The sequence below is a fragment of the Lagopus leucura genome, unplaced genomic scaffold, assembly GCF_019238085.1.
Source record: "Lagopus leucura isolate 7727_CA_CO unplaced genomic scaffold, USGS_WTPT01 Super-Scaffold_100017, whole genome shotgun sequence".
Classification (NCBI taxonomy): domain Eukaryota; kingdom Metazoa; phylum Chordata; class Aves; order Galliformes; family Phasianidae; genus Lagopus; species Lagopus leucura.
In genome coordinates this window covers 6,656,126-6,683,390 of record NW_024962271.1, presented here as the reverse complement: position 1 = coordinate 6,683,390, position 27,265 = coordinate 6,656,126, and the positions used below count along the sequence as shown (strand labels likewise).

The window sequence follows — 27,265 nt, the reverse complement described above, 5'->3', positions numbered from 1 at the left end:
TGGCCTCGAGCATCTCCAGGGATGGGGCACCCACAGATCTGGGAACCCTGTGACACAGCTCCACCACTCTCTAAGTATTTTTCCTACTACCTAATTTCATTAGTGCGCATATAATCAATGAATGCTATAGAAGATGCTATAAATACAAAATAAAAGAGTTAGGTAAAGCAGATTACGATAACAAAAAGAGAATGGATAGAAAGCTTACCCACATCCTAGGCTCACTTACAAAACTCCAGCAGAGGGAATCTCCCAAAGAGATCCTTCCCCACTGCTAGCCAGCTCTTAAATAGGTCTAGGAGGGGTGCAGCCGGGCTCCTGCCCTTCTGGCAGCACAGCTGAATTGCCTTCACCTGTGCTCCTGTGGCTGACTCAGTGCTTGCCTCAGGCGATCAATCAGAGGTTCAGGCCGTGACTCAGCAGTTCCCATACAGTGCAATAGCACTGATGCAGTTATGAAAGAGTAAGCTTCCTGGGCACTGCATCATTAGCAGAATTATCAGTTGCATTTCCCGAATTTTTCATTTCTGTGCGGTGAGGTCCTGATGCTGTGTTGAGCCAGTGATGATGCCTGAGTAACCATCTTCTGTTGTTGAAGTGCATAATATCTTTTTGGCAGAGGGCTTGTATTTTGGAATAGATCTTTTGGGAAAGAGGAAGATTTCTGTATGGATGCTAAACTAGTGTTTCTGTAAGAAGTCCAATGCTCTATTGTGTCATCTGCAGTTGAAAGTACAACTGCATGAGGCCTGATGTTATTGCCATTGAAGTCACTGGTGTCAGCATTTTCAGTTGTGTTCCTGTATTAATGTTTATGGCATAACATTTAATGCCAATTGACTATGAAGTTTTCACCTTGATCACACACATACATCTGAAGTGATTTTATACTTTGCAAATTCCTGGACACCTTGAAAAGCTCTGGATTCTATAGCACTGCACATAACTTAATAGTCCCTGTCTGTCACTTGTTTTGTTCAAAAGAACACCCTTGCTTTCTCTACTATTTGATATAACATAATGAAAGATTATAAATTAATTTCCTGCCTTGTTAAAATCCATTGCTTGTAGACAAATTGTATCAAAGATAAATGTATTTCTATGCTATCAAAACAAGTGTAAATCTGGGAGCCAACGATTATTTTATGTAAATAAAAAATGAAACGTTGACTTGAAAGCTTGAGCGAAACAACAGTTAACTGAAGGAGAGAATATTTTCTGTGCTAATAGAAGTGATACACTGTCATAGTCTGTAAGTTCAGGGAAGATATCTTCTAAAAATAACTCTTAAAACAACTGTGCACCTCTCTCAAGTGTAGGACACCATCTGGTCCAGTATCCATAATCACATATAGAGTAGTGCTTCTGCTCCTCTCAAAAGAAATACATAGTATGTGGATCTCAGTGGAGCTGAGATCCAAGTGCGACAAAAATGAAATTGCTCTCATCTTACAGAGTTTGATTAAAGCTTTAGGCGTAGGGCTTTTAAAATGACAAATGTTCAGTGAAATAATATTATGTCTTTATACTCCAGAGCACTATTAATTTGAGGTTTCAGGACTTTAAGAAATGTTAATTAACTTGTTACCATTCATGTAAATTGTTAGCACTGCAGTCATTTTGTGGGCTGGTAGCTGAATCATGGAAAGGTAAGTTCTTCAGAAGAGTGAGATTGGCATTCTTTTCCCTATTAGGTGAACAGAGACATTTCCTACTCACGTAGGGTTTGTCTCAGTGGATCTTTCATCGGGACAGCCCACAAGGATCTGACCCAGAAGGCTGAGATGTTTTAAAAAACCTGATCATTACAGAACCCTATGTGAAATAATTCAATTTTTCATTATCTTTGATTGGTAAAGAGATAGGCCACACCGCTTCTATAGGTAATCACCAAAACATGTGACAGTCATAATTTTCTTCAAAATGATTGTATTTTACAACTTGTATGGAAAGAATTTAAAACAATGTAGTAACCATTTTGGAACTACCTGGTAAGTCCGTAGTACTGCATACAAACACCAAATAACCAGTGCAGTATTGCCATCTGTTGGTAATTGAGTAGGAAAGCTGCTCAACTACTAAAAAGCCTTGAACAATTTCTGTCTCTTAGGCTTGCTGTAGATTATTACTGTTTTCTTCCTCTGCGTGGCTGTTTCCCTCACAGGACATTTGTCCTCTGCCACAAATACTGGCACCCTTCTATTCCTCAGTGTTAAACTGATGAACATAGCAAAGTTAGAGCAATGCTTCCTGCCTATGCTTAGCAGGAAATTTGCTTTTTCTTTGCCAAAACTGAAGAAGATTCTGTATCTGATCGTCACAGTCTAAGTAAAAAGATTACCTCACCCTGACAACCTTCCCAACCTTAAAAAGCTAGTAGGAGTACTTAAAAATGTAGGTAGAGATGATCAGTTCAAATGTTTTGGAATTAACACATTACCACAGCCAGTTCTGACCATGTGCCTTTTTCCTGAAGCCCGCTCCAGTCTCACCTTGAGTTTCTTTGCTGATGTCAGTGAGCACCGTTCCACATAATCCACGGTAGTGAGTATGGGATCAGGTTTATTCCACTACTACTGACAAAGCCTGATGGCTGTGGAATGCTCTGCAAGTCTGGCCCATTTTTCCTATTTGGAACCTGGGATTTGATTTGAAAATCCAGATTTAGTCCTCAGAAAAATCTACTTTATCTGCTACTGCTCAAATATTTTGTTTCCTCTATTAGAAAACAATATTCAAGGATTCAAGGCTGTAGTTTTGTTTGCATTCATATAATAAAGCAAGTTAGTACAACGGATTTAACTGGAAATGGAATTATATATGAAAAATTCCTAGCATGCCGGAAATTTTCAATTAGGGAAATTAGCCACTTGGTTCTTTCTGATAAATTAATCACAGAGATTATCTATTAAACATGCCACTTGACCTTTCTGGCATAACTGCTGGAGGCAGAAGTATTTAGGCTCTACACATTCATTTAGAAATATTAATTTCTATGCAGCTGTCTTCCAGAATGGAATTTTCACTTGTCTTTCTTAATAAGTAGGTCATTGTGCAGCTGTTGTTAATGGAGGCTGGCATTTGTAAAATGGTAAATTCACCATTGTAGCCTATAGGTCAGAAAATGGATCTCCATCAATTACAGAATATCCTTTACTAAAATACCCTTTCTTAGCCCCAAAGGCTGTCATCCTTCGCTATGATAGCCTTTGGCCTTTCTGGAATGAGAACATGTTTCAGACATACTTTGCAAGAGCTGAAGCATCACTATGTTCACACCATCTTCCATTAGTCTAAGGTTCTGTCTTTGTTCTAAATGATGGCTTCCATCTACTTGCCTTAGAATTAATCTCAAGGAAAATTGGTAGGACAGCTAGCAGCTGTCAAAGAAGCAGCTGTCTAAACTTCTGAACCTTCCAGGTCCAAATCCTCCTCCTGCTGTCTACTATGAAATCAATTGATCTTTTCAGCATAGACAAGGCCTCACTGTCCCTATAGTGGTCAGCTGTCACACAGCTTACGGAGTGACAAGCCACTCCTGCAACAGCTACAAACCCTATCCTGTGGTCTTTAGAGATTAAAATTAGGACCTTGACCTGGATATCTTTTTTTAATGTCAGAAAATTTGCATAGTGTGCTGCAGGAATAATTTGACCTCTAGAACTTCCTGAGGAGCATGTACTCTGTAGCCTAGAGATAGAAGGCAGGAAATAAGGAAGTGCTGGCTGCAAAGAAGGACACGCAAGAAAACAAAATACAAATGTTGAAAGCTTAGGTTAATTAGATGAGAGAAAACAACATTTTGAAATCTTAAAGTATTATAAAAGAAAGCAAATGGAATTTGCAGCATGTGAACAGCATACACTGGAGTTATAGGTAACAAAATTAACATTTTAGAAAGTTGAATTAGTAGAAAGGCCGTGATGTTATTGCCTATATTGTGAACCAGAGTTAATATGTCGTTATTGATGACCTCAACTCATACATTCTTGCACGTATAAAATTAAGTATGAGGAGAATGGTTGTAGATTTGGGATGTGAAGCAAACATTGGGCTTGGGTCAGATGAACGTGAAGATCTTAAAGATTTAAGATCCCAAGAATGTGGAGACAATTCAGATAGTGCAAGGACCATGATGCAAAAAAGTCAAAAAAGGAGAAACAAAATTGAGTAGAGCTGTGCTGAAACATGGACAGAAATACAGTTGAGTGGTTGCACTGCGTAAAGACAAGGAATTCTATTTTCATTTGAACAGGAACAAGGACACAAACAATTACTAGATTCATGACTGATACATGTTGGAGCAGTAAGAAGCCACAGACCTGTGCTGTGACTTGGTAGGTTGAAAAAGAATTGGAAAAATGAGCTGAGAAAAAAAAAAGAACTATAGCAATGAATGAAAATTTAAGAAAGGAACCAGGGAAGACACTTTAGCTGTTGAGGCATCAAGGCAATTAAATTCTAATTTTTAAGAAGAAATTACAACTTTGATATTCCCAATATTTTACAGTGATAGGCAGGATAGGGGAATAGATACATTTGAAATAATAACAGAGGAAAAGTGGAAGCAAAATGGAAATTTTGTAAGTGTTTATGAAAACAACAGGATTGCTGGGAGGAGCTGCAAGAAAACTGAATGTAAATATGTACAAAAGGCAGAACTTTGATTTGAGACTAGCCAGTAAAAGGATGTGAAGGATGCTCTGAAAATGAAAGCAGAGCAACTACTGTTGGTAGCAGAAGAGAAGCTGTGGAAAATGTATGTGAGAGATCCTTGGGTTTGGTAGGAATGTGGTGAGACTAATGAAATCCTATTGGAGGAAAGTCGTACAGGTGAGCAGGAGTTCAAGAGGCGCCTGGATGAGGAGCTACGAGAGATGGTTTAGTAGCTTGTGGCACTGATAGGAATGGGAGGGTGGTTGGACTGGATGATCTTGCAGGTCGTTTCCAACCTTGCGATTCTGTGATTCTGTGAGTATTTCATGGCTGACTATGAAACTCTATCAGTAACATTTTTGAAAGGTTATTTATTCTTTCCCTATGTCTAATGGGAGATATTTATTAGGCCAAAGAACTTTAGATCCTGGGTTACAGCCTGCCTGTGTACAGGGGAGGTCTGGTATTATTGAGGTTTTTATCCCAAAGACTTTGAAAAGGAGGGAAAATGTATGAAGTTGACATGGAAGTGCACCTGATGATCCAAGTGGCTTCTTAAAGACTTAGTGGGCACTTGTGTGCTTCTTTGTGGAATCAGAGTCCATTTGTTACTTTTTTGTACCTCATATGAAGGTACACAGGACCACAGCTTCTGGAAGGTGCTTGGGCAGTGTGAAGGAACCAGCGCTGCCCTGGACAAGTTCCCCTGGGCTACAACAGGAGGGATGAGCGTAGCCTTCAAAAATGTAAAAAAAGAAAACAAACAAAAAAACCTGAAAACTTAGAATGTTTGAGATTTATTATGCTGAAGGAAAAGTCTTTTTACTGTTTATTACCACAGTGACCAAAGTACACTTTTGCTAATGTAACTAAGGATCAGTTCAGAATATTTTTTGAGCGAGGATAAAGACACTGGTTCTACTGCTGCAGGCTTGGGCTGTGATTGTAGCAATCTGTGCCAAGTGACTCTGATTTAGGCTCACATCCACCAAAGGGCTTAGGTGCTTAAAATATGACTTCACCGGGATTTATTCACCTAAGCCCCAAGAGCATAATCTCCAGAATTTGACACGCCTTTGTACGCCCGTGCGCCGCACAGCCGCTGCTCACAGAACCGAGCAGCCGCCGCCCGGCCGTTACATAAGGGCTGGCCCTGCCGAGGGCGCGGCACCGATCCGTCTGAAGCTGCGGCCCAGAGCTGCTGCGCTCAGCCGCTCGGGGATTTGGGCGCCTTGCTGCCAGCTGGGGGCTCGGAGCGCTACGGCTGCCCTAAGGCCGCGTGCCGAGCCCTCACAGCGCACCGCCCCGGCCCCTGGCAGCCCTACAGCCGGGCTGCGCCGCGCGGCACCACGCAGACGGGTTGAAACCAGGCCAGCCGGGTTAAAAACGAACCACGGAACTCAGCAGAGCCCCACACGGCTGCTCCGGGCCTGCGCTGATTTATAACGGGGCGAGCCTCCGCCTGCCCCGGGAGCCGCTCGCAAGCACCGCAGCGCTGCGTGCAGCCCCAGCCCGGCAGGGAGGGAATCGCAGAGGGGAAGGAGCCGGGGCGGGGCCGGGCTCCTGCTATAAAGGCGGGGCGGCAGCGGTCGCCTCACTCTGTGTGCCCGCCGTTCCGTGTCTGCTCTCTTCCCACCTGGCCGCTGGCATGCCGCTGTCCGCAGACCCCCATTTCAAGAAGCTGCTCGAGTGGCACAAGGCGAACGCCTCCAAGCTCGTCCTGCGGCAGCTGTTCGAGAGCGACAAGGACCGCTTCCATAAGTTCAGGTGAGGCTACGCAGTCCCTGCCCGCAGTCCCTGCCCGCCCTCCCTGCAGCCGAGCGGCGCGATCCGCCGCGGGTCCTTCCGCGTGCGAGGTCCGAGGCCGCGTAGGGCTCCCGCCCTGCAGAGCGCTCCGGTGGGCGGGGGGAGCTGGCTGTAAACGGAGGAGATGCGGCCCCCTTTTCCCCCGAGGTCTGACGGGGCCGCGAGGAGCCGCGGCACGCGCGGAGGGCCGAGCTGGAGGTAGCTGCCCGTCTCGCCGGGGCTCCGGAGGCGGCGTGGAGGCGGCCGCCGCCGGCCGAGCCGAGTGCTCGGAGGCCGCTCGCGGGCCGGGCACGCGCTCCTGGGCCTGCAGCGCCCCCCGGCCGGGCTGCGGCGGATGGCGCGGGGCGGGGGGGCTCCTCCGGCAGCCCCGAGCGCGTTGGGCGCGCGTGCTCGTCCTTGACTCATCCTTGCGGCGCGGTACGTGCCGGGCAGCACAGCGCCGGCTGCACGGCGGCGTTGTGGGGCGGCCATCTCGCGGCCGCGTGCTTAGTCATGATAAGCCCCGCGATAAGATGACTGCGGTGATGGCCGGAGCCGCTTCTTTGCCCCCGGCTGCCGAGGTTAGGGCAGAGCCGGCCCCCGCCCCCAAGCGGCCCTGCTTGCTTCAACTCCTGCAACCCGCGTAGTAGCCAGCACCTTGCAACGCTTTTTTTTTTTTTTTTTTTTTTTTTTTTCCTAAAGGAAGTGAGACGTGGAAGCAGTGAGAGCCTTTGGTTTCCTCAGCCTGTAAAATGGTAGTGCTGTTTCAAGTGCCCTCCTGGGCTGTAGCAGTCAGACGGGTCTGTGTGTGGAGGAGCATTGCTGATGCTCAGTTCCACGTAAGCCTGGGCAATGCAGGCACAGCAAGCTTCTGTTCTTAAATGCGCAGATAGGACTTCCTTGTTGCACGTGTCAATGCTTCTTTCAGCATCCCAGGTCAAGTGACTTCTTTCCCCTTGAGCTTATCACGTGCTACTTAAACTGTAATGAAACACCACATGTAAAGGTCCACATAGCCATTTTGCAGGGATGGAAAAGGTGTGCCAAGTTTTTGGACCGCTGATTTTATCTGGCTCTTCTGACAGAACGTTGCTTAACTGTGAGAACGGTTTTACTAATCTTAGTTAAATCTTTTTTCAGTAGGAAATAATGTTCTGCTTGCGAGCTTTCCGTATCCCCCCAAATGTTCCAAGAGACTGACTCTCCTAATATCCATAGGATAATTCCTAATATCCATAGGACAAAAAAGAGCTGACTCAGACTGGCTGAGTAAATCCTAAGGTATAACTGAGGTGCTGCTTACAACACTGAAGTTCAGTCTTATTAGCTGTTGCCTCACTAAGCTACTTTAACCATAAAATCTGGTATTTGTTTCAAGTAATCTGTATTGAATTTCTTGTGATTATGTTGTAGACTTCAGATGTTATGCTGCGACTGTGTATCATTAACTGGAAGTTACCAGACGAGTGATGCTTTAAGCACACAGACGCTCATTTGCAGCTCCATACTGGAAGCAGTCAGTGTGTGTCCCCCAGAATGTGGTTATCCGACTTGTATTTTTCTTATGAAATGCTATTAATGAAGGCCACCTGTCTCTCATATATCTCTAAATTTGTGTTTGTTTAATCAAACTGTAATGAGAAGAAACAGTTGTGGTATTCTGAGATTGTTTTATTTCACTTCATGGATTTGGTCCCATTTTGTGATAAATCCACGCACTGTGCACTGCTAGGAGAACTTCATGGGAGCAAATAAAAGTGCTGAACAGACAGCCAGGTTTAGTTTGGCAGATCAGCTTGCACACTTGTCACTGATCCCTGCTCTGCTGCCATCCTGCAGATCTGACTCATGGCTCGCATCTGCTCAGAGCTGGGCCCAGAAGGCTTCCCAAAGGCCCTCTGTAATTAGCACCTCTTCCCCCATGAGCTTCTTTATGAAGGCAGTCAGCTCTTCTGAGAGTGAGCATAAAATAATTGACTTTCTTCTGAGGAAAAAAGAAAATTATACCCAGTTAAAAGTGCTTATTGGTGTTTGTGTTGTAAGAACTTTAGAATAACACCAATTTTCAGTTTGAGCACCTCACTTCAGGGACTCCATAGCTATTAAGTGCTACTATAGGAACCTAACGCTCACTGGCTGTGTCCCATGCAGTACAGACCCTTTCTTCCTTCTGTCTTGTCTCCACTTGTGAAAACTTGCACGTCCTCTTCCTGATACAGCATGGTCAGACCTGTAAAGTAAACCTTGGGCTTTGTGTGCTGCCCAGATGTAAGGTCTGTAGCAATGGTCAGCCTTCCACTTTCTAGTGATAGGCTGTGTGACTTAGGTGTGGATGTGGCTTACATGACAAGTGGCGTTCCACCCAGGTAGTGCTCTCAACAGATGCTGCATTGCAGAATGGATAGTGTAGCAGAATGTAGCTGAGCTGAAAGGTTTTGTGCTTCCGTTTGAAGGGGTGGAACTGTTGGTTCCAGAATGCAGGGTGAGATTAGGGTGTGTGCATGGGAGGTGGGGAGTTAGACCTGCTGTGTTCACTGGTAGCCATTGCTACTGCTTCTTGCATAATGTCTTGGGATGCCATCTGGCTGCAGTTTCTTCCAGTATTTTTCTTTAAGTTACTGAAAGCAGCAAGGTGTCCAGGCCTTGCTGATTATTGTTATTACAAATTCCATCCATTCCAGTCTTCTTGTCCAGATTGTTGCCTGCTCAATTGTATCTTTTTGGAATGACGACTGTGCTGTGTGTTGTCTTGTGAAGTTCCTAGCATAGGTAGCACTAAAATAACAGTGAATGTTATGGGGCCTCAATATTGAGAAAGAAAAAGCAGGGCAGAAATGCCATCAGTTTAGATATGTGCCATTTCCTATGGTCAAGCGTGTGGAGCAGAAGTGGGAGTAACTTAGGAGCTTTTGTCTAAAGCCCTCCAAATAACTTATATGTGTGAGTTCAGAGTGTGTTTATTCATTAGGTTGTTAATTAGTGCAGAGAAATTGGTAGAAAATAGTAAAGGACAATAGGGGAGCTGTATAGATTCTCATTTAGATATGAGGTTAGTGAACATGAAAGGGCTTGGTTGACTTTAACAGACTACTGTCTTAATGTTTTAGCTCAGATGTAAAGCTCACGTGTTTGTCTTCTGAAATGCTTGTGTATACTAAGGGTTGGTAAAATCGTATCGAGAATTCACTGAGGCTGTGAGCAAAATAAGGCTGTTCATTGCACAAACAAGATATAATTCTGCATTGTGCTTGGCAGGTAATTTCTCTCTGAGTTGTTTAGATATGTAACTTTTCCTACTACTGTAGGAGAAAGTACGTCTGGATTTGTTGAAATGACCTGTATGTAACTGAAAGCAGTTTGGTTTTCTTAGCAGCAGCATATTGTGATAAGCTTTTTTACCTATTGTGTTTAGGAAAGAACCTAATTGCTGGAGAAAGCTCGTGGCTTGGTGAAACAGAATGTGATTATGCAGCTATGCATTAAATAAACTTCATGGTGTTTGTGTTTTTACAGACAGAAATGGACACAATAACTTAGCTTGTTTGAAACAGCCATCTTCAGTTTAAATGATGTACTCTCTGGTAGATCATCTTACAGAACTTGTGGGGCCAGTTTGTTTCTCAGGTCCTCTTTACTAACTTAGACCAACTAGAGTTCAAGTTGCTGAACTTGTAGAGTTGTCATTGTCTTGCTGAAAATCCTTCATGAATGTGCAATTAACTGAAGTGTTTGTTTTGATAGCCTGACTCTGAATACTGATCATGGGGATATCTTACTGGATTACTCGAAGAACCTGGTTACAGAAGAAGTGATGAAAATGCTGATTGAACTGGTAAATAAAACTCTTTTGTTAATTCGGTGCCCTAAGAAAGTTAATTACCTGTGACTGACTACTCTAGCGTTGTTTATACATATTTAGCTCTGAATTTGATTCCATGTTCAAGATCATTAGTTAGTAGGTCTTAATAGGCATTGTTGGAAGTCTTGCATTATCCTTTGGCTACATGGAGTTAGGCCATTTTTCAGTGCCCAGATCTCTCTTGAGCTCACTGAAAAAACCTGTTCTCTGTAGCAGACTGGTTGGTGTCTCATAATGTTACTGAAGTCTGCAGTAAAATAAGGGATTAATATGAAGCTGTAAGAAAAGCTGATGACTTGTAGACCTGAAACTGAAATATTGTTTCATACGTCATGTAGTTGTAGTTTTGATATTCCTTTGCAGTTGGAGGTATTTTAAGAAGTTTTTGTCTTTAACTTCAGCTTGCTGTTCATAATTACCACCCTTCCTTAACTATTGCTTCAGTCACACCTAGTGTGATACAGTTCTGAAACAGCACTTCTGTTGCTGTTTTAATTGTTCTTTATAAATACTGTTAAAAACTGTCATAAATGGATCCTGTAGCAGTCTGAGATGAAACCCAGTAAGTCTACTCACTACATTTTTGTCTCTTGTGCATGTTGCTATATATCCTGTTAAGGAAATAAATAGCGTGCAAAAAAATACTTGCTTTAAATGAGAGAGTCTGTTTTTAAAGTAGCGCACAGTGAGTCCTTCATCTAACAATTTCTCTTTGGCTGTCTTGTGGTAAAAGCTTGCCCTCCTTTCTGTTAGCTGGACCTTTGCAGTACGAGTTGACTTCTTGCTATTTTTAAGAGGAATCTATTTTTACATTACTCAGGCAAAGTCAAGGGGTGTGGAAAGTGCCAGAGAACGAATGTTCAGCGGAGAGAAGATCAACTTTACTGAGGTAAGGCTATTTCTGTCCATAGTTCTTTTCCCCCTCAGTTGTGTGTGTGTGTGTGTGTAATTGTGAATGTTCATGCATCTTTGTAAGAGATGAGTCTTTGAAAAACTTAGTGTAATTACTACTTTGAAATACTGAAAGTGTTTGTAATGTTTGTTCATTAGTTACATGAGAAATTTCAACAGCTCTGACAAAGACAGAAGAAAATGTGAATAAGGTTGTGTAAGGCTCTCTGCTCTGGGTTGCTGAAGCTGCTTAATTTTGGGTACTTCTGCTAGTAGAGACTATTAACTGTCTTGAAAAATTAGCCACCTCTTTCAAGAAGACTGGTTATATTCCTGTCTGTAGGTCTGAGAGTTATAATGTTTAAATCTTCACTAGAATATGCAGAGGATAAAACTGTACCTCTTTTTCCCTAAAACTAAAAGTAGGATGGAATCAATAATATAGAATTATGAATTTGCCTGCCTTAAAGTATGTTTGAGGCAATCTTGCAGAACTAAGTATTTCTTTTGGCTTAGTTGGCTGAATTTTAGGGTTAGAGTTATTCTTCACTTTTTACCAGAAAGTACATTTGGTGGTTGAAGACTTTTCAGAAGGATGTACTTTCCCCAGTAGCACTTGAAACCAAATGCATCATACAGTGTAATGGTGTGTTCATCTGCTACTTCTGCTAGTTCAGTGCTGTCGGAATGTGGTGACTTGATTTAACAGTAAACTACATGTTGACTTTGGTCTTCTCAATTTTCAGGCTACTTCTCATTTCTGGTCAGAATTTGACTTGGAATTAAATTTGGTGTAAATCAGTTTCTATTAATGTAGAACAGCAAATTGATTTAGTTATGGAATATGAACATGTAGACATCGTGAAATGTTGATGAGGCCTTAAACAGATTGCTGTCAAATAGCTTGATGGAATAAACCTAGAGCAGCCAGACAGAAGGGTGCTGCTTAGTGTCGAGAACTGACTTATCCACTACTCTTATTCTGATTTAGAGCATTCTTTAGATATTTATCGTTAAGTATTTAAGACATGTCTGTATTTGGTGCTGCAGGCATTGACTGCTTGGTTGGTCCTTATGTGGAAATTTTTTATAGCGTGCTCAAGCATGATATTGCCAGGTGTTTGTCCTGATGAGTTAGAACTTGTAGCCTGGTATGCTGCAAAGACAGTGCATTACAAGGTAGCACATATCTGACCACTGCTTATGAGGGCATTCTTTACTGCCTACCAAAATTTAGGACATATTTTTGTGTAACAGTAGTTTGAATGCCAGTACTTGTCTTGATGAAGAAAAATCTGTTAAACCAGATAATGACAATATTCACCAGTAGTGCCATTCCATGGCCAAGAGTTTAAAAACAAACAAACAAAAAAAACCTCAAGCCTGTTTGCTCCAGATTTAAGCACATCTTCATTATTAACAACTCAAACCATGGACTCTATTTTTTTTTTTTTAATGAGTATTTTGTATTTAAATGATAGCTTGGTATATTGTTGGTGTAGTTCTTTGTCTCTCAGTGCCTCTCATTGTAATGAGGAACAATGAAACAGGAGACAAATTATTTAATTCATTCAGTAGTATTGACTACAGCTCCTTTGCTCTAGATTAAAACCATAAGCTACTGACAGGCAAGTTGGAGGTCAGATTTCAGTGTTTAGACTTGTGGCAGCATGCATGTTGCTGTGCTAATTCTCTGCTAATAGGAGAATTTTTTCCCCATAGATACCAACTGCTGTGTATCTGGTGTGCAGGATATTCAAGGAACCTTTAATTGTGGCCAGTGGATATAATATTGTGGTTACTGTATCTCAGCATCTGATGAAAAATATTTGTCTCTGGATAACTGAGAAAATACCAAAGAAATGAACTGTTTTATTTTATTAATGTCCTTATTAATAGAAAAACTTTTGTAGGTCTGAAAAAAGTGTGTTACTGAGGACTTGAATATTGCTGAATTCTGAGCCTCAAATACTCAATGCTTTGTAAGGGACCTTGAGTGCTCTCGTTAAAGTAGTTAAAATAACCTATTTGTTTACTTGGTGAGATTGTGAGCCTTCTGCACTGATTCTGTGAAGTGAGGGTGATTAGGTAGCTGGTGGTGTGTGTATATGTACTGTAATGCTATAATGGGATAGCAAGGTCTTTGATGACAGCAGATGAGAACGTGCCCAAATGCAGCAGCCACGGAAATGAGGGAAAAGAGCTGCTTACCTCAGGTATGCAGGCATCTCCAGCAAGAATGCCCTCACCTCCACTGCCAACCCTTAAATGAGGGCTGGGAAGGGCTGCAGCCTGGCTCCACCCCTTCTGGTCACTCAGGTGCACTGCATGCACTGAGCTCCCCTGGGTTGGCCCTGCCTTCCCACCAGGTGCTCAGTCACTGCTTCAGGCTGTGACTCAGCATTTCCACTACACATGCACACAAAGGACTGCTGCCAATTGCAGTTAATCTGAAGAGCTTTTGATGGTGTTTAAGATTCTACTGCCTTCTGGATTGGAAGCTTTGGAGTTACTTCTGACTTGTACCTTCTCTTTTCCTCTTGTTTCAGAACCGAGCTGTGCTTCATATTGCTCTGAGAAATCGTTCCAATACCCCGATACTTGTAGATGGGAAGGATGTTGTTCCAGAAGTAAACAAAGTGTTGGACAAAATGAAACACTTCTGCCAGGTATCGAGTAGCACCGTAACGCACCTTTCATATACTATAATCAGTCAGGCTTCCTTATATGCATGTTGTCAAGTGTTGATTGTAGGCTGATTCGCAGTCTGTTCCCTGCTTTATGCAGGTTTCTAACAGAACTGTAACTCCACATTCAAACCAGTAATAAGAATGACTTGCTTTGCTGAAATCATCAGTCAGAATATCACTTCCAATGCAGATTTAAAATAAATCTTATTAAACAGCATCTATGGGAAGATGAACAAAGATCCTTGTTTCAGTTGACTCACTTAGGCAGATGGAATTTAAAAACCATGGCAACACCATTTACAGGCTATGTGATGGTGCTTACTAAAAATGGTTCTGTATTTGCAGGAAGTAAAACAAAGCTTTTGCTTAAAAACATCTGCAGAGAAGGAGATCAAGTATCAGCATGATCAACAGCTTAAATTGTAGAAACAGTGCTTTAGAATGGGGGAGTTTACGTAGAAGTGCACATGATACTGGAAAGATACCTTTAGGGATTAGAGTAGCATTTCATGTATGGATGGTGCGTAATGGACAGAAGCCAGTGCAGTATTTTGATACTGTTTAATGATTTTATTTTTTTCTTGTTGGGATTCAATAGCTATTAAGAGTCAGCAAGAACAGAGAACTCTATATGCTTCAAAGCTAAACTCCAGAAGTTTCAGTGCAAAATATACATAAATATGCAGTAGAGAAGTCTTTCAAATGCTCAGTTTGCCCATAAGTGCTACCTCTAAGGCTTTATTACAAAGTTTTCCACTTTAATTAGAAGTGATTTTGCTAATTAAGGACACCTGAAATAAAAAACTTGAGTCAAACATCTCATGCAAATAATTCAGTACCTAAGATTTTTTTCATTTTTAGCTTGATTTATTTTGCTTTTATACTCATTTGTTGTAAATGCTGTAATAATTCACATTCAGGAAGGCAGGATTTAATTTTGCAGTTTGTTATACATGTGTGTTAAAATTCTAATTGCTAGCTAGGTGCTTAGTTAACATTTACTTCAAAGAAGTTAGTATAAAACTGAGTTGTCTTAGGAGATCCTCTACAATAGTGCTTGAAAACAGCCTGCTTCCAGTGTTAGAATTGTTGACTTCAACATATAGATAAATAAATAAATAAAGTACTTACTGTGTTCATTTCCCCCCCACGTTAGAAAGTCCGTAGTGGTGAATGGAAAGGCTACACTGGAAAAGCTATAACTGATGTGGTCAATATTGGGATTGGTGGCTCTGACTTGGTAAGCTCCTGACTTACATATATCTTTCCCGTCTTTTTTGTATGTGCATATGTACAATAATGACAGCCTAACTGCTACTTCTCTCCAGGGACCTCTGATGGTAACTGAAGCCTTGAAACCATATTCCAAGGGAGGTCCACATGTTTGGTTTGTATCTAACATTGATGGTACTCATATAGCCAAAACCCTGGCTGTGCTCCATCCAGAAACCACGCTCTTCATCATTGCATCAAAGGTACGTCTAAGAACATCACTGGTATGACTTTTTCAGGTGATGAAGGATTCAGTCAAAACAGCTTCTTCCACAGGAAGGTCTCAATTAGGTATCTGTAAAGTGAACTATTTCTAAAAAAGCCTGTTCTTATTCTTCCTAAACTTGGAATTGAAGTTCATACTGCTACTGAAATATTCAGGGGTACAGTAGTCAAGCACTGGAAGTGATTCAACCAGCCTACACAAGTAATGCATGAGCAACTTCCTGTTGTCCTGAGTGTTTCTCAGTCAACACAAATTGAAGTTATATTCTCAAAAGCTTGCTTTTCTATACCTTGCTGTAGGTTGGGGTGCGTCATCTCACATAGAACTCAAGATTTTGTCACATTCCATAATTCTGCTTGTGGTCTTTCACATTGCTTATTACAAAGTACAGTGTTAATTGGTCATAGTGCTGTGTTCGGTTTTCTCACTGATTTTTCACATTAATGTAGTTTAGGAATCTTCATTCTGTTTTAGAAGATCTTTTACTACTACCTTAAGTAACATAAATGTTGGCTTCCTTGGGCACAATAAATACTAAGCTTCTTGCTTTATGAACAGGCAAAGACAGGCTGATGGTAGTGTTTAAGATGACATTTCATTTTTGAGTACAGATGTAATAACTGCCTTTTTAAGTCTCAGCTTACTAGTAAGCTTATTCTTAAATTTAATGCTTAATTGCTAGCTGCCATCATTGTTTACTTCCTATATTGCTTCCCTCTTATCTGAGGAAACTGAAGACAGAATTCTGTCATTCCGTCATGTTACGTAACTTGGGTTGTTTGATTTCTGAAGCACAGTAGGCCCTTCTTATTGTTGAGGACAGAATCTGCAATAAATTAATGTGTGTAATGCTGGCCATGCTCTACTCTGCTCATTATTTTATTTTGGCAATACTGTGGCAGAGCAACTTATGGAATAATAAGAAAACTTCACAAAGTAATGCTAATGGTCAGTTTTGAATAACTGAGTTCAGGCGTCATGGTTCAAAGCCTTAGAAGACTGCCAGATTAAGAGTAACACTTCAGTTTCTATTTGCTAAGCTGTACTTGGATAATTAAATATCTTTGGAAGAGGGTGAATGGGATTTTTTTTGTTTGCCATAACAGGCTTGTGTTTCATAATGAAGTATGTCTGGAGATAGATGAGGGTAGGTTGAACGTAGTGTTCACTCTTAAAGGAAGATTTTGATGGTTGAGTACATCAGAATGACTGTACATCTGCATGACTGAACTTCTTTGCACACTTCATGAAGCAGGAAAACGTTTAATCAGCAAAATACTTTTAGCAGAAATGAGTGCTGCTTCATGGAAGAGAAGGAATTAAAGATCAGGAGGACAGTCCAGATGGATTGTCCTGTTTTGAAGCTCGATCATTTCCTTTTTGAGTGATTAAAACTTCATATTTAGTGAAATACTGAAGTAGGAAACTTCAGTTTTCAGGTTTGTGAGCCACTTCTAGGGAGGGAAGGAAATGGGGAATAATAATTCCAATTCCAGCAAAATGATAAAGTGGTTTGATAAGCTTGCTTTTTTTTCCTGGAGTGTGGCAACAGCTGTCTATTATGAGCCTCTCTTCCAGATAACTACAGCAGGTTAATTCTGAATGATGTTTTAGCAACTTGAATTTGTTTCAATTTTAAGTATAAAATGTGTCTTCATTTTCTGATTCTCAGACCTTCACCACCCAAGAAACTATCACCAATGCAGTAACGGCCAAAGAGTGGTTCCTACAGGCTGCTAAGGATGTAAGTCTAATGCTTGGGTTACGTAACAGAACGCAACTGATTCCTGTTGTGCAGTTTTTCCCTACTCATTTTAAGTGTGCTTTGGAGCAGGGCCAATAACTGCCCAAATGTAAGCTGCATAGCTTAGCAAATGCTGTAGAGAATGTTGAAATGCATCATGGTTAGTGGCAAGCTGTCTGACTGAAGCGATAAAACAAGTTTTGTGTTGTCATTGTTTTTTTTTTTTTTCTCTCCCAAATTCTGCCTTTAAATAACATGATAGTATCTGCCTTAGAGCTGGTTAATGGTTTAGTGGTACCACTGGCATGGAATCAAAGAATATGGTGTCTGCCTGTCATTATCTTCCAATTGTTGACACGTTTTTCAAAGCTAGAAATGAAACTATGGTTGAAGTAGTATACAGAGATTCCATAGCAGGTGGCTGTGCTTTGAATAGAAACCTTGTATTAATTTAACTCCCTCCTGTTTCTGACCTTTAAAAGGAAGAAGCAAATACTGCTATACTGCTTGCTTAGGTAGTTAACAATCTTTAACATGTTCTAGTCAAAATAGCTGTACTTAGGTTGAAAACTGGGCTTTAAAGTTTCTCATTATAGAAGTTTGCCAGAACAGTCATTAAAAGACCAAAGTCTAAATCTCTAGCTTGAAGTTTATCAAAAGTTGCAGCTGTTCTTGATCCTTCCTCCCTGGGAGAGAGGGGTACAACAGTTGAAGTGTTCAGAAGTGGCTTTAGTGATGCAGCAGGCTGATTATGTACTTAGAAAAAATGGTATGCTACTCCAAGTAGCCTCTACTTCCAGTGAGAGAGATTCATGAGAACATTGTCAGAACACACTTTCTTTGGATGGGCATGCTGTCAAGTCTTACAGTGAATGTGAATAAGATGATTTCAAGTTGATAAATGCAAAAATAACTGATGATAGTAAACTATTTTTTCTTACATGTAAAATAGAAGCAAATAGGTTTTATAACAAGAAATGAAAATAAGTAGCATTCCAGATCTAATGGTCTTCATTTTCTATTAAGCCTTCAGCTGTGGCCAAGCACTTTGTTGCCTTGTCTACCAATGGTGTAAGTATAACAATCTTATTTAGACTTTCTTCTGTGTACCTTTAAAATAGTTTCCCTGTACAATCAAGTAAGGAAGCCTTTATTGATATTCAAGTAATGGTGTTTTAGTTAGACTTCCTGTTGAAATAATGCATTTATTCTACTGGAAATAATGGAACACTTCCAAAGTACTGAACTGCAGCACCACTGTAGATTACTTTTTCTTCTAGAGCTTTGTAAATCTGAAATGATAGATGCTTCCAGTATAAGAGCTTTCTGTTATTAAGAGGGGTACTTGTTACTTCTTAAGTATGTGTGCATGCAGTTTCTCTATAAACAAATGGTACTCTTAAACTCTTCAGATATTTGCTGAAGTAATGCAGGTAGCTTGTGTGAATGTTACGTGCAATGAGCATGACATGCACTGTCGTGGCATTGCATAGGGGGGAAAAAAAGGCTAAGTTGGAAAGAGATGCAGCAATTAGACTCTGGTAAGTGAGAGGTTGTTAAGTAATCGGGTGTGAAGTTCCTTTTTCCGCTCTAGGCACTTCAAATGTAGACAGTGCCAGTCCTAACTATATTGCTATTCTTCTCATGTAAGGAATGTATGTCTTAGCATTCAGAACTGCTGAATGGTGATAATGGTATTTGGAAATGTAAGTAGGCTTTATATTTGTGACGGAAGCGATGTAATTTTAAAATGCTGTAATTGGGCAATTGTGTATTTCATAGGCACCAAACTTGTGTTTCTTATTTGCTGGACATCAAAATTCTTAATGTTTTATTCTTCCCTACTTTTTTTTTTATTCTAGCCTAAAGTTAAAGAGTTTGGAATTGACACTGAGAACATGTTTGAGTTCTGGGATGTAAGTAGAAGTCTTAATATTGTTCAGTAGTTGGAATATCCATTACAATTAAAGTATCTATTAAATAAAGTTATTCTAAGAAAATCTTGACTAGATGTGACTGACCAAAAATGAAACAAAAAAAGAAATCCCCCCCCCCAAATAGTACTTGTATTCTTAGCACTGAAACGTGAAAAGTCATGACTGAAACAAACTAAGAGTGTGCCTAACAAGTAGAACAGTCTTGTCTTTGGCAACAGGATTTTAACAGAATAGTTTAGAGATCTGGAGAGGAGCCTTCTATGTTCTTGGCTGACTAATCATCTGCTGGGTAATAGGAGATAGAAGTATTACCTTATTCCTAGTTATTATAAGCTGTGACATTTGACTGTTGGGGTCTACTGTATATAATCTACGCCTGTAAAGGTCAAACATTACAAACAGGAGTCTAACTTTGATATTTTATAGGACATGCATATTTTAAGTATAGTGCATCTAGCCTTGACCCTTCTGCTTCAGATCAGTTTGGTTTGTCTGATTGACTGTGCTTGACAAACTAAATCTTACAGCTGCAGTTTAGAACTTACCTACAGTGTTACCTTTCCCTAGGTAATGTCAAAACCTTGCTGAAGCAGATTGTACTTATAGAGCATGAGTACTAGGAAAACATTTAAAGCTTGTATTTCAAAGTGAGCTGCAGACATTCTGAAGGGAACTGCTTCAGCAGGAATCATGTAAATCATAGCCTCTGGACTAGTTAGAAAACTTTACATCCTCAAAGAAATGCATACTTAAATATTGGTTAGAGGGCTGCTGTAAGGTCCCCTTGACTATGCTATAGGGTGTATACTGGATTATCAACAAAAACTATGTTTTGCTGAAAGTGGTTAAACATGCTGCTATTTTGTAGTAATTTGAACAAGTTTGAATTTCAAACCCTTGTGCTTCTCCTGCATAAACCACTCTTTTGTTTTCAGTGGGTTGGTGGTCGCTATTCTCTGTGGTCAGCCATTGGTCTCTCCATAGCCCTTCATATTGGTAGGTATTCATGTGATTAACAAGAATCTATTTGGGGATTATACTTGTAGAATAACTGAACTGTACTGGATTGTGAATTAAATTTGGGACAGACAGTTTTACCCAACCTCCTCTGTAAGTAGGTGAATGTTTGTGCTGAAACAAATAAATGCAAAGGAAATGACATTTCATAGTACTTCTGACATCTTGGAAATTGCTCCTATGTAGGTAGAAATTGTCAGATTATCTCTTTAGTTGCCTGTGTAGCCAAAAGTGCTTGGCTTTTGTAAAGCCACGTCAGCCTTGAAAACTAAATCTTGTAGCTGATTTGTCTCAACTATTTAAGAATAGAGTATCAAGTTTGTGACAGTATATACACTTCAGTGCACCAAAAAAGGTTGAAATTCGGCATGAAAGCTGTGTGTAGAGTGGAAACTGTTCTTTCTCCCATCACATACTTCCTGCACCACTACTTTCTCTTAAAAACAGCATTCATGTACCACTAGACTCCATAGTCTATCTGCAGTTGGTTGTGAAGCAAACATAGATAGCCTTGTAAATTGATCCTCACCTATCTTAGTGCTCTGAGGCACCATTGGTGTCTGATGCGTATCTCACATGCAGGTGGTGAGTACAGAGTGTGTGAAAGAGCTCTGGGAAGTGCTTTTTCTTGATGAACAGGCTGTTGTACATTCCTGTCTCTTCCTTCATCATTCCTTTCCAATAATTATTCTGCGACTGTAAAGTTATTAGTGAAAGCTAGAATTTCCTTAGAATGACATCAAAAGAAAAAAAACTGGTTGTGGAATTCTTGGAATGGTGTTAACAGGAGTTGTCATATGTGGGAAAAGCATACTTGAACAGCAAAATAAGCGTCAGGCACCTACTGTTTTGTCTGCAATAAATTGTTCATCTCTACTGTCAGACAGATACAGTGCTGACTGCTGATGTGCCAGTCTGTCTGTGCTGCTTGATCTTGCATCCTTCATCTGCCAGAGCTGCCCCCTGACCATAGCTAGAGCTCCTGCTTTGATTGTCAAACACTTCACCACAATCTCAGGGTTTTTTTTTTTTTTTCCATATGACAGTCAGTGTTTCTGGCTTCCTGTGAGAAAGAATGTTAGTAAAATATTCATTAGAGAAAATATGTAGTTGTTAAATCCCTGATCTATATAGCAAACAATCAAATGTTTGGTTTCTTAAGAGAACAAGGAAGGAAGAACCATCCTCTTCAAAATCTTTTTAAAAAGGCCTTACTGCAGGTGTGCATCTGCAGACTCAGTGCAGAAATTCCTGTTTTATTGGCCTATTTTACTTTGGACAAGCTTTTCTTCTGTAGCAATAACTGGGGAAACTGGAAACAGTAGCCTTGACTAATCCATGTCAACTGCCTTTGTTTTCCTTCCAGTTACCCATTCTGTCTGAATGGAGTTGAGATGAAGTTTGTAAAGCATGCTTCCTGGAGTTGGTCTTGCGCTGAGATCCATGCCTTAATCATAACTAATAAGTCTGGGGCACGGATTTCAGAAGTCAGAGTATAACATTAAACTCAGTTAGTGGTTGGGAGCTTTTCTGTGTACAAAACAATCTCAGGCCGTTCCGGGCTTGTCTCTGCCAGAAAGATGACGTTTAAGCTGTAAGTTCACACTGACTCTTTTTTCAATCGTTAGGTTTTGACAACTTTGAGAGCCTGCTTGCTGGAGGCCATTGGATGGTGAGTTTGGGCTGCCTATTTCAAATTTGTTTCTTAGCACAGTAACTAGAAACTGCCTGCCTTTCAAAGTTCATCTTCCTGTACTCTCACAGTGCTTGTAAAATGATGCTGCTTTGGGAGCTCTCTGGATCAAAACAGCAGTTAAACAAACCAAAATGCTTAAAGATTTGTGAGGTATGACAATTGCTGTAAGAAAAATGTTGGTTTTTTTTGCCTCTTTGTTTAATAGGATAAACACTTCCATACTGCTCCACTGGAGAAGAATGTGCCTGTTCTCTTGGCCATGCTGGGGGTGTGGTATATAAATTGCTACGGATGTGAAACCCATGCGCTTCTGCCCTATGACCAATATATGCACCGCTTTGCTGCCTACTTTCAGCAGGTAAGATTCAACTGGAGCAGAAGATTTCAAAAAGCAAGGGTAAAGAATAAAGATATGTTTCTGACTTGGTTCTAGAACAAGAATGTATGTCTCAAGGTTAAAATTATAACTACACAAATTCATGTAGTCAGGGATGTAAAGTTGTGTGAAGATAGCTAAAATCCAATTTGTTCAAATAATTTAGATATTTTTTTCCATAGATGTCAGTTAAGTTTGTCTGCACATAAGCTGTTATGTATGCTTATGATATTTCTATAAATGAGCAGCACTTAAAGTATGTATGAAAGCTTGTACAGATAGTGTATGCTTCTGTGAGAGAGATAATAGTACTCTTCCCTTTTAGGGTGACATGGAATCTAATGGCAAATACATTACCAAGAAAGGATCTCGTGTGGACTACAGTACTGGTCCTATTGTGTGGGGAGAGCCTGGCACCAATGGGCAGCATGCATTTTACCAACTCATTCATCAAGGTAAAACAGAACATTCACTACTTTGTTTTGGAATTAATTCTGGCTACAAAGCTGTAAGAGTCTTCAGAATTGACACTAGTTTAGAAGCTAGGCTTGGGCTTCTGTTTAGGCTTGTGTGACAATACTATTCTGCCCTTAATTAGTGGTTTAGAAGGCCATAACATGTAGGTCTTTTTCCTAGAATGCAGAGAGGCAACTAAAACTGAAGCTATTAAGCTGTATTGTCATTTCCCCCTAATAAGTGACCTAGAAAATCTTTGAAGTGGCCGAGTCTACCAATAACTCAACATGAAGTGAGAAATTAGTGTTTTAAACTTCTAATGCAGGGCTCTTAACATGGCTTTTCTCATAGGAACACGCATGATTCCCTGTGACTTCATGATCCCAGTTCAGACTCAGCATCCAATCAGAAATGGCTTGCATCACAAGGTAATTAAATCTTTATCAGAATACTCGTCTTTCTTGTCGCTGAAGGCATTGAAGCTTATCCAGTATTGCAGTGCACCAGATTTCTAAATGTCCCTTTGAAAGCCATACATGCAGGCTCCGTGAATATTTGCAACAGATTTGAAAAAAATCCTGAATTATAGTTACTTGTTTAGAGGCATTCTTGTTCTTTAAGAACAGTGGTCTCATTATTGAGGCAGATCAACAGTGTGGCCTGTGGAGACTGGGAGGAGATGATAAACTAGGCTTGTGGAGATAAGCTACCTTGTAGGAATTTGAAGGAGTGTAACTCTTTGCAGAGTAGGAAGAAGCATATTATCAGAGCTGGTGAAAGTTTCCTCAGAGATGCTGTAGCAGTTCTTTCTACCAGCACGCTTAGGGTTGTAACCTCCCATGCAGATATTTAAAACCTGTTTTAGTTGTCCAGTAAGGGATTTTCAAGGAATGGTATTGAACTATTTGTTTCATATGTGGAAGCAAGTGTTCCGGTTTATCACTTGCTGCATAATTCAGAAAAAGCATGTCTTGTCAGCTGAACTTAGTATTATGATGATTTCAGGTTAAAAATATTTGGGTTCTGTACCAGCAACTTTCTTCAGTTGTAATACAAACTATGCTACTTACAAGATGGATCTGTGAAAGAGAAAATGTTTTCTTTTTCTTATAGATGCAATAAATGTTTATTTTCACTATAGCTGATAGGAAAAAGCTACCCATCAACTTGCAATTGAACATTAGGCAAGGAATAATAACCTTCTGTTGTATTGGTGTACTGTGAGAGTTATCCTTCACAGAGTAAAAACGTAATAGTTGTCCAATTTTGCTTTTCCACGAAGCATAGTCATTCTGAAAGGGATATACAAAATGCAACTTCCTTTGCTCGTGCTAGGATGTTCACTGTCTATTCCAACAGGAACAGGATTTCTCACAGCAACCCTGGGTGATTTTGAATGCATGCACTGTTGAAGTAGTAATCAGTAGCACTGATGTAAAAAGCAGTGGCAGGTGTAATACACAAAATAGCACACTTCACTGTTAAGTTTACTGTAGTGTTAAAAATATAACATGTCACTGGAGTATGTCTGTCTGGATTCAGGCACTGAGAATCACTTTTCTATCTAAGGAAATAATAGCTTGAGTTCATGTATTTATCTCTACCTCCTAGATCCTTTTGGCCAACTTCCTTGCCCAGACTGAGGCCTTGATGAAAGGAAAGACTGCTGATGAAGCTCGTAAGGAGCTGCAAGCAGCTGGACTGAGTGGAGATGCTCTGGAGAAGCTTCTTCCCCATAAGGTAAGCAGGCTCTGTCATTTTTTCAGTTTCCTTCTGATTAGTAGTACTACTGTGGTGAGGGATTTGTGGTGTTAAGCTGCATGATGGAGCTTGGTAAGGGGGGGCCATGCCCTCAGGTGGCTATGAAGTGCTACTGTCTTGACAGCAGTGAAAGTGGTACTGAAGGTTGTCAGGTGTAGTGGAGCAGTTTGTAAATGGCACTACCATTAAACATAAAAGACTTCCAGTCATTGAGGCATCTTGGAGGAAAAAAAGCTATCTCTTCAGTGTCCCAGGTTTGTATTTTGCTACTTTCCAGAGCTGTAGTGGTAGTAGCAGTGCTTGGAGATATCATTTTGCCATTGCTTTTAATAAGCAATGGAGAAAGTGCAGAGTATGAAGTATTGAAGAGGCAGCCTTTAAAGCTTTCTGGACTCTGTGATTCTGTATTTGCTGCTAATACAAATAATTTTATGTGGGCTGTAGGGAAAATGTGGAACTTGCATTAGAAACTCATTGCAATGCACTGTACTGTAATGTACTTCTTGTTTTTGAAAGGTCTTTGAGGGAAATCGCCCAACCAATTCCATCATGTTTACAAAACTCAACCCATTCACCTTGGGAGCAATCATTGGTAAGTAAATGGATCTTAAGACTGAAAATGCTCTTTAAGACTTCATGATAAGGTTATTGATCAAGTGTTGTTTTTTTCTTTATAGCCATGTATGAGCACAAGATATTTGTTCAGGGGGTTGTCTGGGATATTAACAGCTATGATCAGTGGGGGTAAGTTCTCTTGATCTGTTTCTTGTATACTTACTAACAGTTGTACTCCCTAATGTGTCATGCCTTAAAGAAGATGATTTAAATATTCCACTATTTTTCATCAAATATAGGATTGAACAGTTTTAAATGTAAGCCATGTGTTTACTTTTTTCTTTTTTTAAGGAATAGATCACAGTGTACCCTTGTCCAGCTATGAGTACCCTAAGTACAACTTCAGTTTGGGGACTTTTGCTTTTTAGATTAAGTAACTAACCAACTAGGAATGCTAAAAAGATACAAGAAGATAGTCAAGCAGTCTGATGGAATCTAAATAGAGAAGGTGGGGAGGGCAAATGAAATATGCTGTAGAACCATTTCCTTTCTTGGAGCAGTTAGAAGATTCTTGTTTCTTAACTCATTGGGATAGTCCTCTGTGGTGTTGAATAAAGCTTTTAGTCCCAAAGCTCAGCTGTTTATTGTCTTAGTGTTACAAATGAGTGCTTTGAGTGATGTGTTGAAAACTGAACAGGAGCAAGGTGAACACCTTCTGCTTTGGAGCTGGCTGCATAGTTCAAATCAGTGAAGGGGAAAACAGCACAGAGACTGCAAAACAAAGCTTTCTCTCTATCTTGTAACTTGAGCTGTCTGTTCAGCTAGGCAGCTGTACTTGTGAGAACTTCAGCTGTTTGTGAATGGCACTTGGTTAAATCATTTGTGCAGTGACTCAAACACTGACTTTTTTTTGACTGCCATGCTGCTCTCTACTGGCACAACTTTTAACATGCTTTATATGTTATCACAATTGTTTTTCCTCTCTATTCTCCTGTTTTTATAAATGCAGAGTTGAGCTTGGAAAACAGCTTGCCAAGAAAATTGAGCCCGAGTTGGAGTCAGATGCTGCAGTGACATCTCATGATAGCTCAACAAACGGGCTCATCAGTTTCATCAAAAAACACAGAGCCTGAAATGAAAGTTCCTGAGGACATCGACAATCTAACCACCGAATACTCAAGTCTGTTGTAGTTGTGCTTTTTAGCCACTTTTAACAAAAATAGCACTTTACTGATGTAGCTTCTTCACTTGTTGCAGTTGACCTCGTTGCGTCAAGTGTTATAAATGAAAACTAGTTTTGTGAAACCCAGAGATTCTATAGGTGCTTTCTATTTTTGTGGTTGTCAATCTGTAAAGTGCAGTTGGTACGTTCCTCACTTCTTATCCGTCAGCTTCCTTAAAGATGATCACAATGATATTAGAAAATAAAAGATGTGATGGATGAGTAGAAGTTCTTCATTCTGTATCTTTAAATACTAGGTGCAGACCTAGTAATGCTTGCCTTACTGTGTGTAAGGTTCTCTTAAAGCCATGTACACTGACTTCTGTCTGGCATGTCATTGCCCTAGTCTGGGTCTGCTGTATGCTAGAAGTATGTTCAAAGAAGCAAGTAATCTACAGCTATAAACATGCAGTTTGTATGATATGCATTTGAGCAAGATGCACATTATTTTCAGTGCTGCTGTGCAAGGTTTACAAATGGTTGATGGTCTGTATTTGTGTTTCTTCAGAAGCTATGGAAGCTCTGCACAGATGGCTTTTTACTTCAGAAGGCAGGAAAGCTTCTGGAGTGATAGTGATACCTTTATTTTCCAAACTGTTTTCAAGAGCTTATGTGAAACTGAAGTCTGGCATTGTTTGCAGCTGTGTATTTTGATATCCTCCACAGGCAGCTCGTCTCACTCATCTCAGTCTTAAGTGGGCATCACTATTCTAACAGAATTGAATAGAGTGCAGTATCAGTATGTGTGAATAAGCTGCTCGTATCCTCTAATTCTCTACTGCTGTTACCCTTCGTGTTAGCAGAGGAGCATGCTGTGCCTGTTTTCTCCATAACACCTTTATTAAAAAGGTAAGACACAAGCATGGAAGAGAAAAATAAGATGGATTAACTGTGAGTCTCAGCAAATTTCCATGACAAATGCTATTGTTCAGAAAGTCTGAGCCCATACCTCTTAATGTGCATGTCTGCTGCTTATACATTAACTGACAGCACTGCCAGTTAATCACCATTGCCGCACCAGTAATCCCTTCATAGACCTTGGCAGCTATTGCATGGATATGAACTTCACTCTGTGTCTCTTTTGTGTGTGTGTGCTCTGGATTTGATACGAGCTTTACAAAG

The 27,265-nt window shown here is 40.4% G+C and overlaps 1 protein-coding gene across 1 annotated transcript; it reads left to right on the top strand.

Annotated features, from left to right (window-relative positions):
• Positions 1-6,234: 6,234 nt before the first annotated feature.
• GPI (glucose-6-phosphate isomerase) lies at positions 6,235-27,003 on the top strand. Its single transcript, XM_042876995.1, has 18 exons — positions 6,235-6,423; positions 10,183-10,273; positions 11,121-11,189; positions 13,741-13,860; positions 15,038-15,121; positions 15,210-15,356; positions 17,052-17,123; positions 18,150-18,194; positions 18,986-19,039; positions 19,996-20,056; positions 21,706-21,749; positions 21,979-22,131; positions 22,475-22,604; positions 22,957-23,033; positions 24,217-24,345; positions 24,883-24,958; positions 25,044-25,110; positions 25,931-27,003. Exons 1-18 carry the CDS (start codon positions 6,305-6,307, stop codon positions 26,052-26,054), a joined length of 1,662 nt encoding a protein of 553 aa, XP_042732929.1. The 5' UTR covers positions 6,235-6,304; the 3' UTR covers positions 26,055-27,003.
• Positions 27,004-27,265: the final 262 nt, after the last annotated feature.

Coding starts and splice junctions, on each gene's coding strand:
- GPI (XM_042876995.1), top strand. CDS start 6,305: ATGCCGCTGTCCGCAGACCCCCATTTCAAGAAGCTGCTCGAGTGGCAC. Junction 15,357..17,051: donor TCTTCATCATTGCATCAAAG/GTACGTCTAAGA, acceptor TCTGATTCTCAG/ACCTTCACCACCCAAGAAAC. Junction 22,132..22,474: donor TTGCTGCCTACTTTCAGCAG/GTAAGATTCAAC, acceptor CTTCCCTTTTAG/GGTGACATGGAATCTAATGG.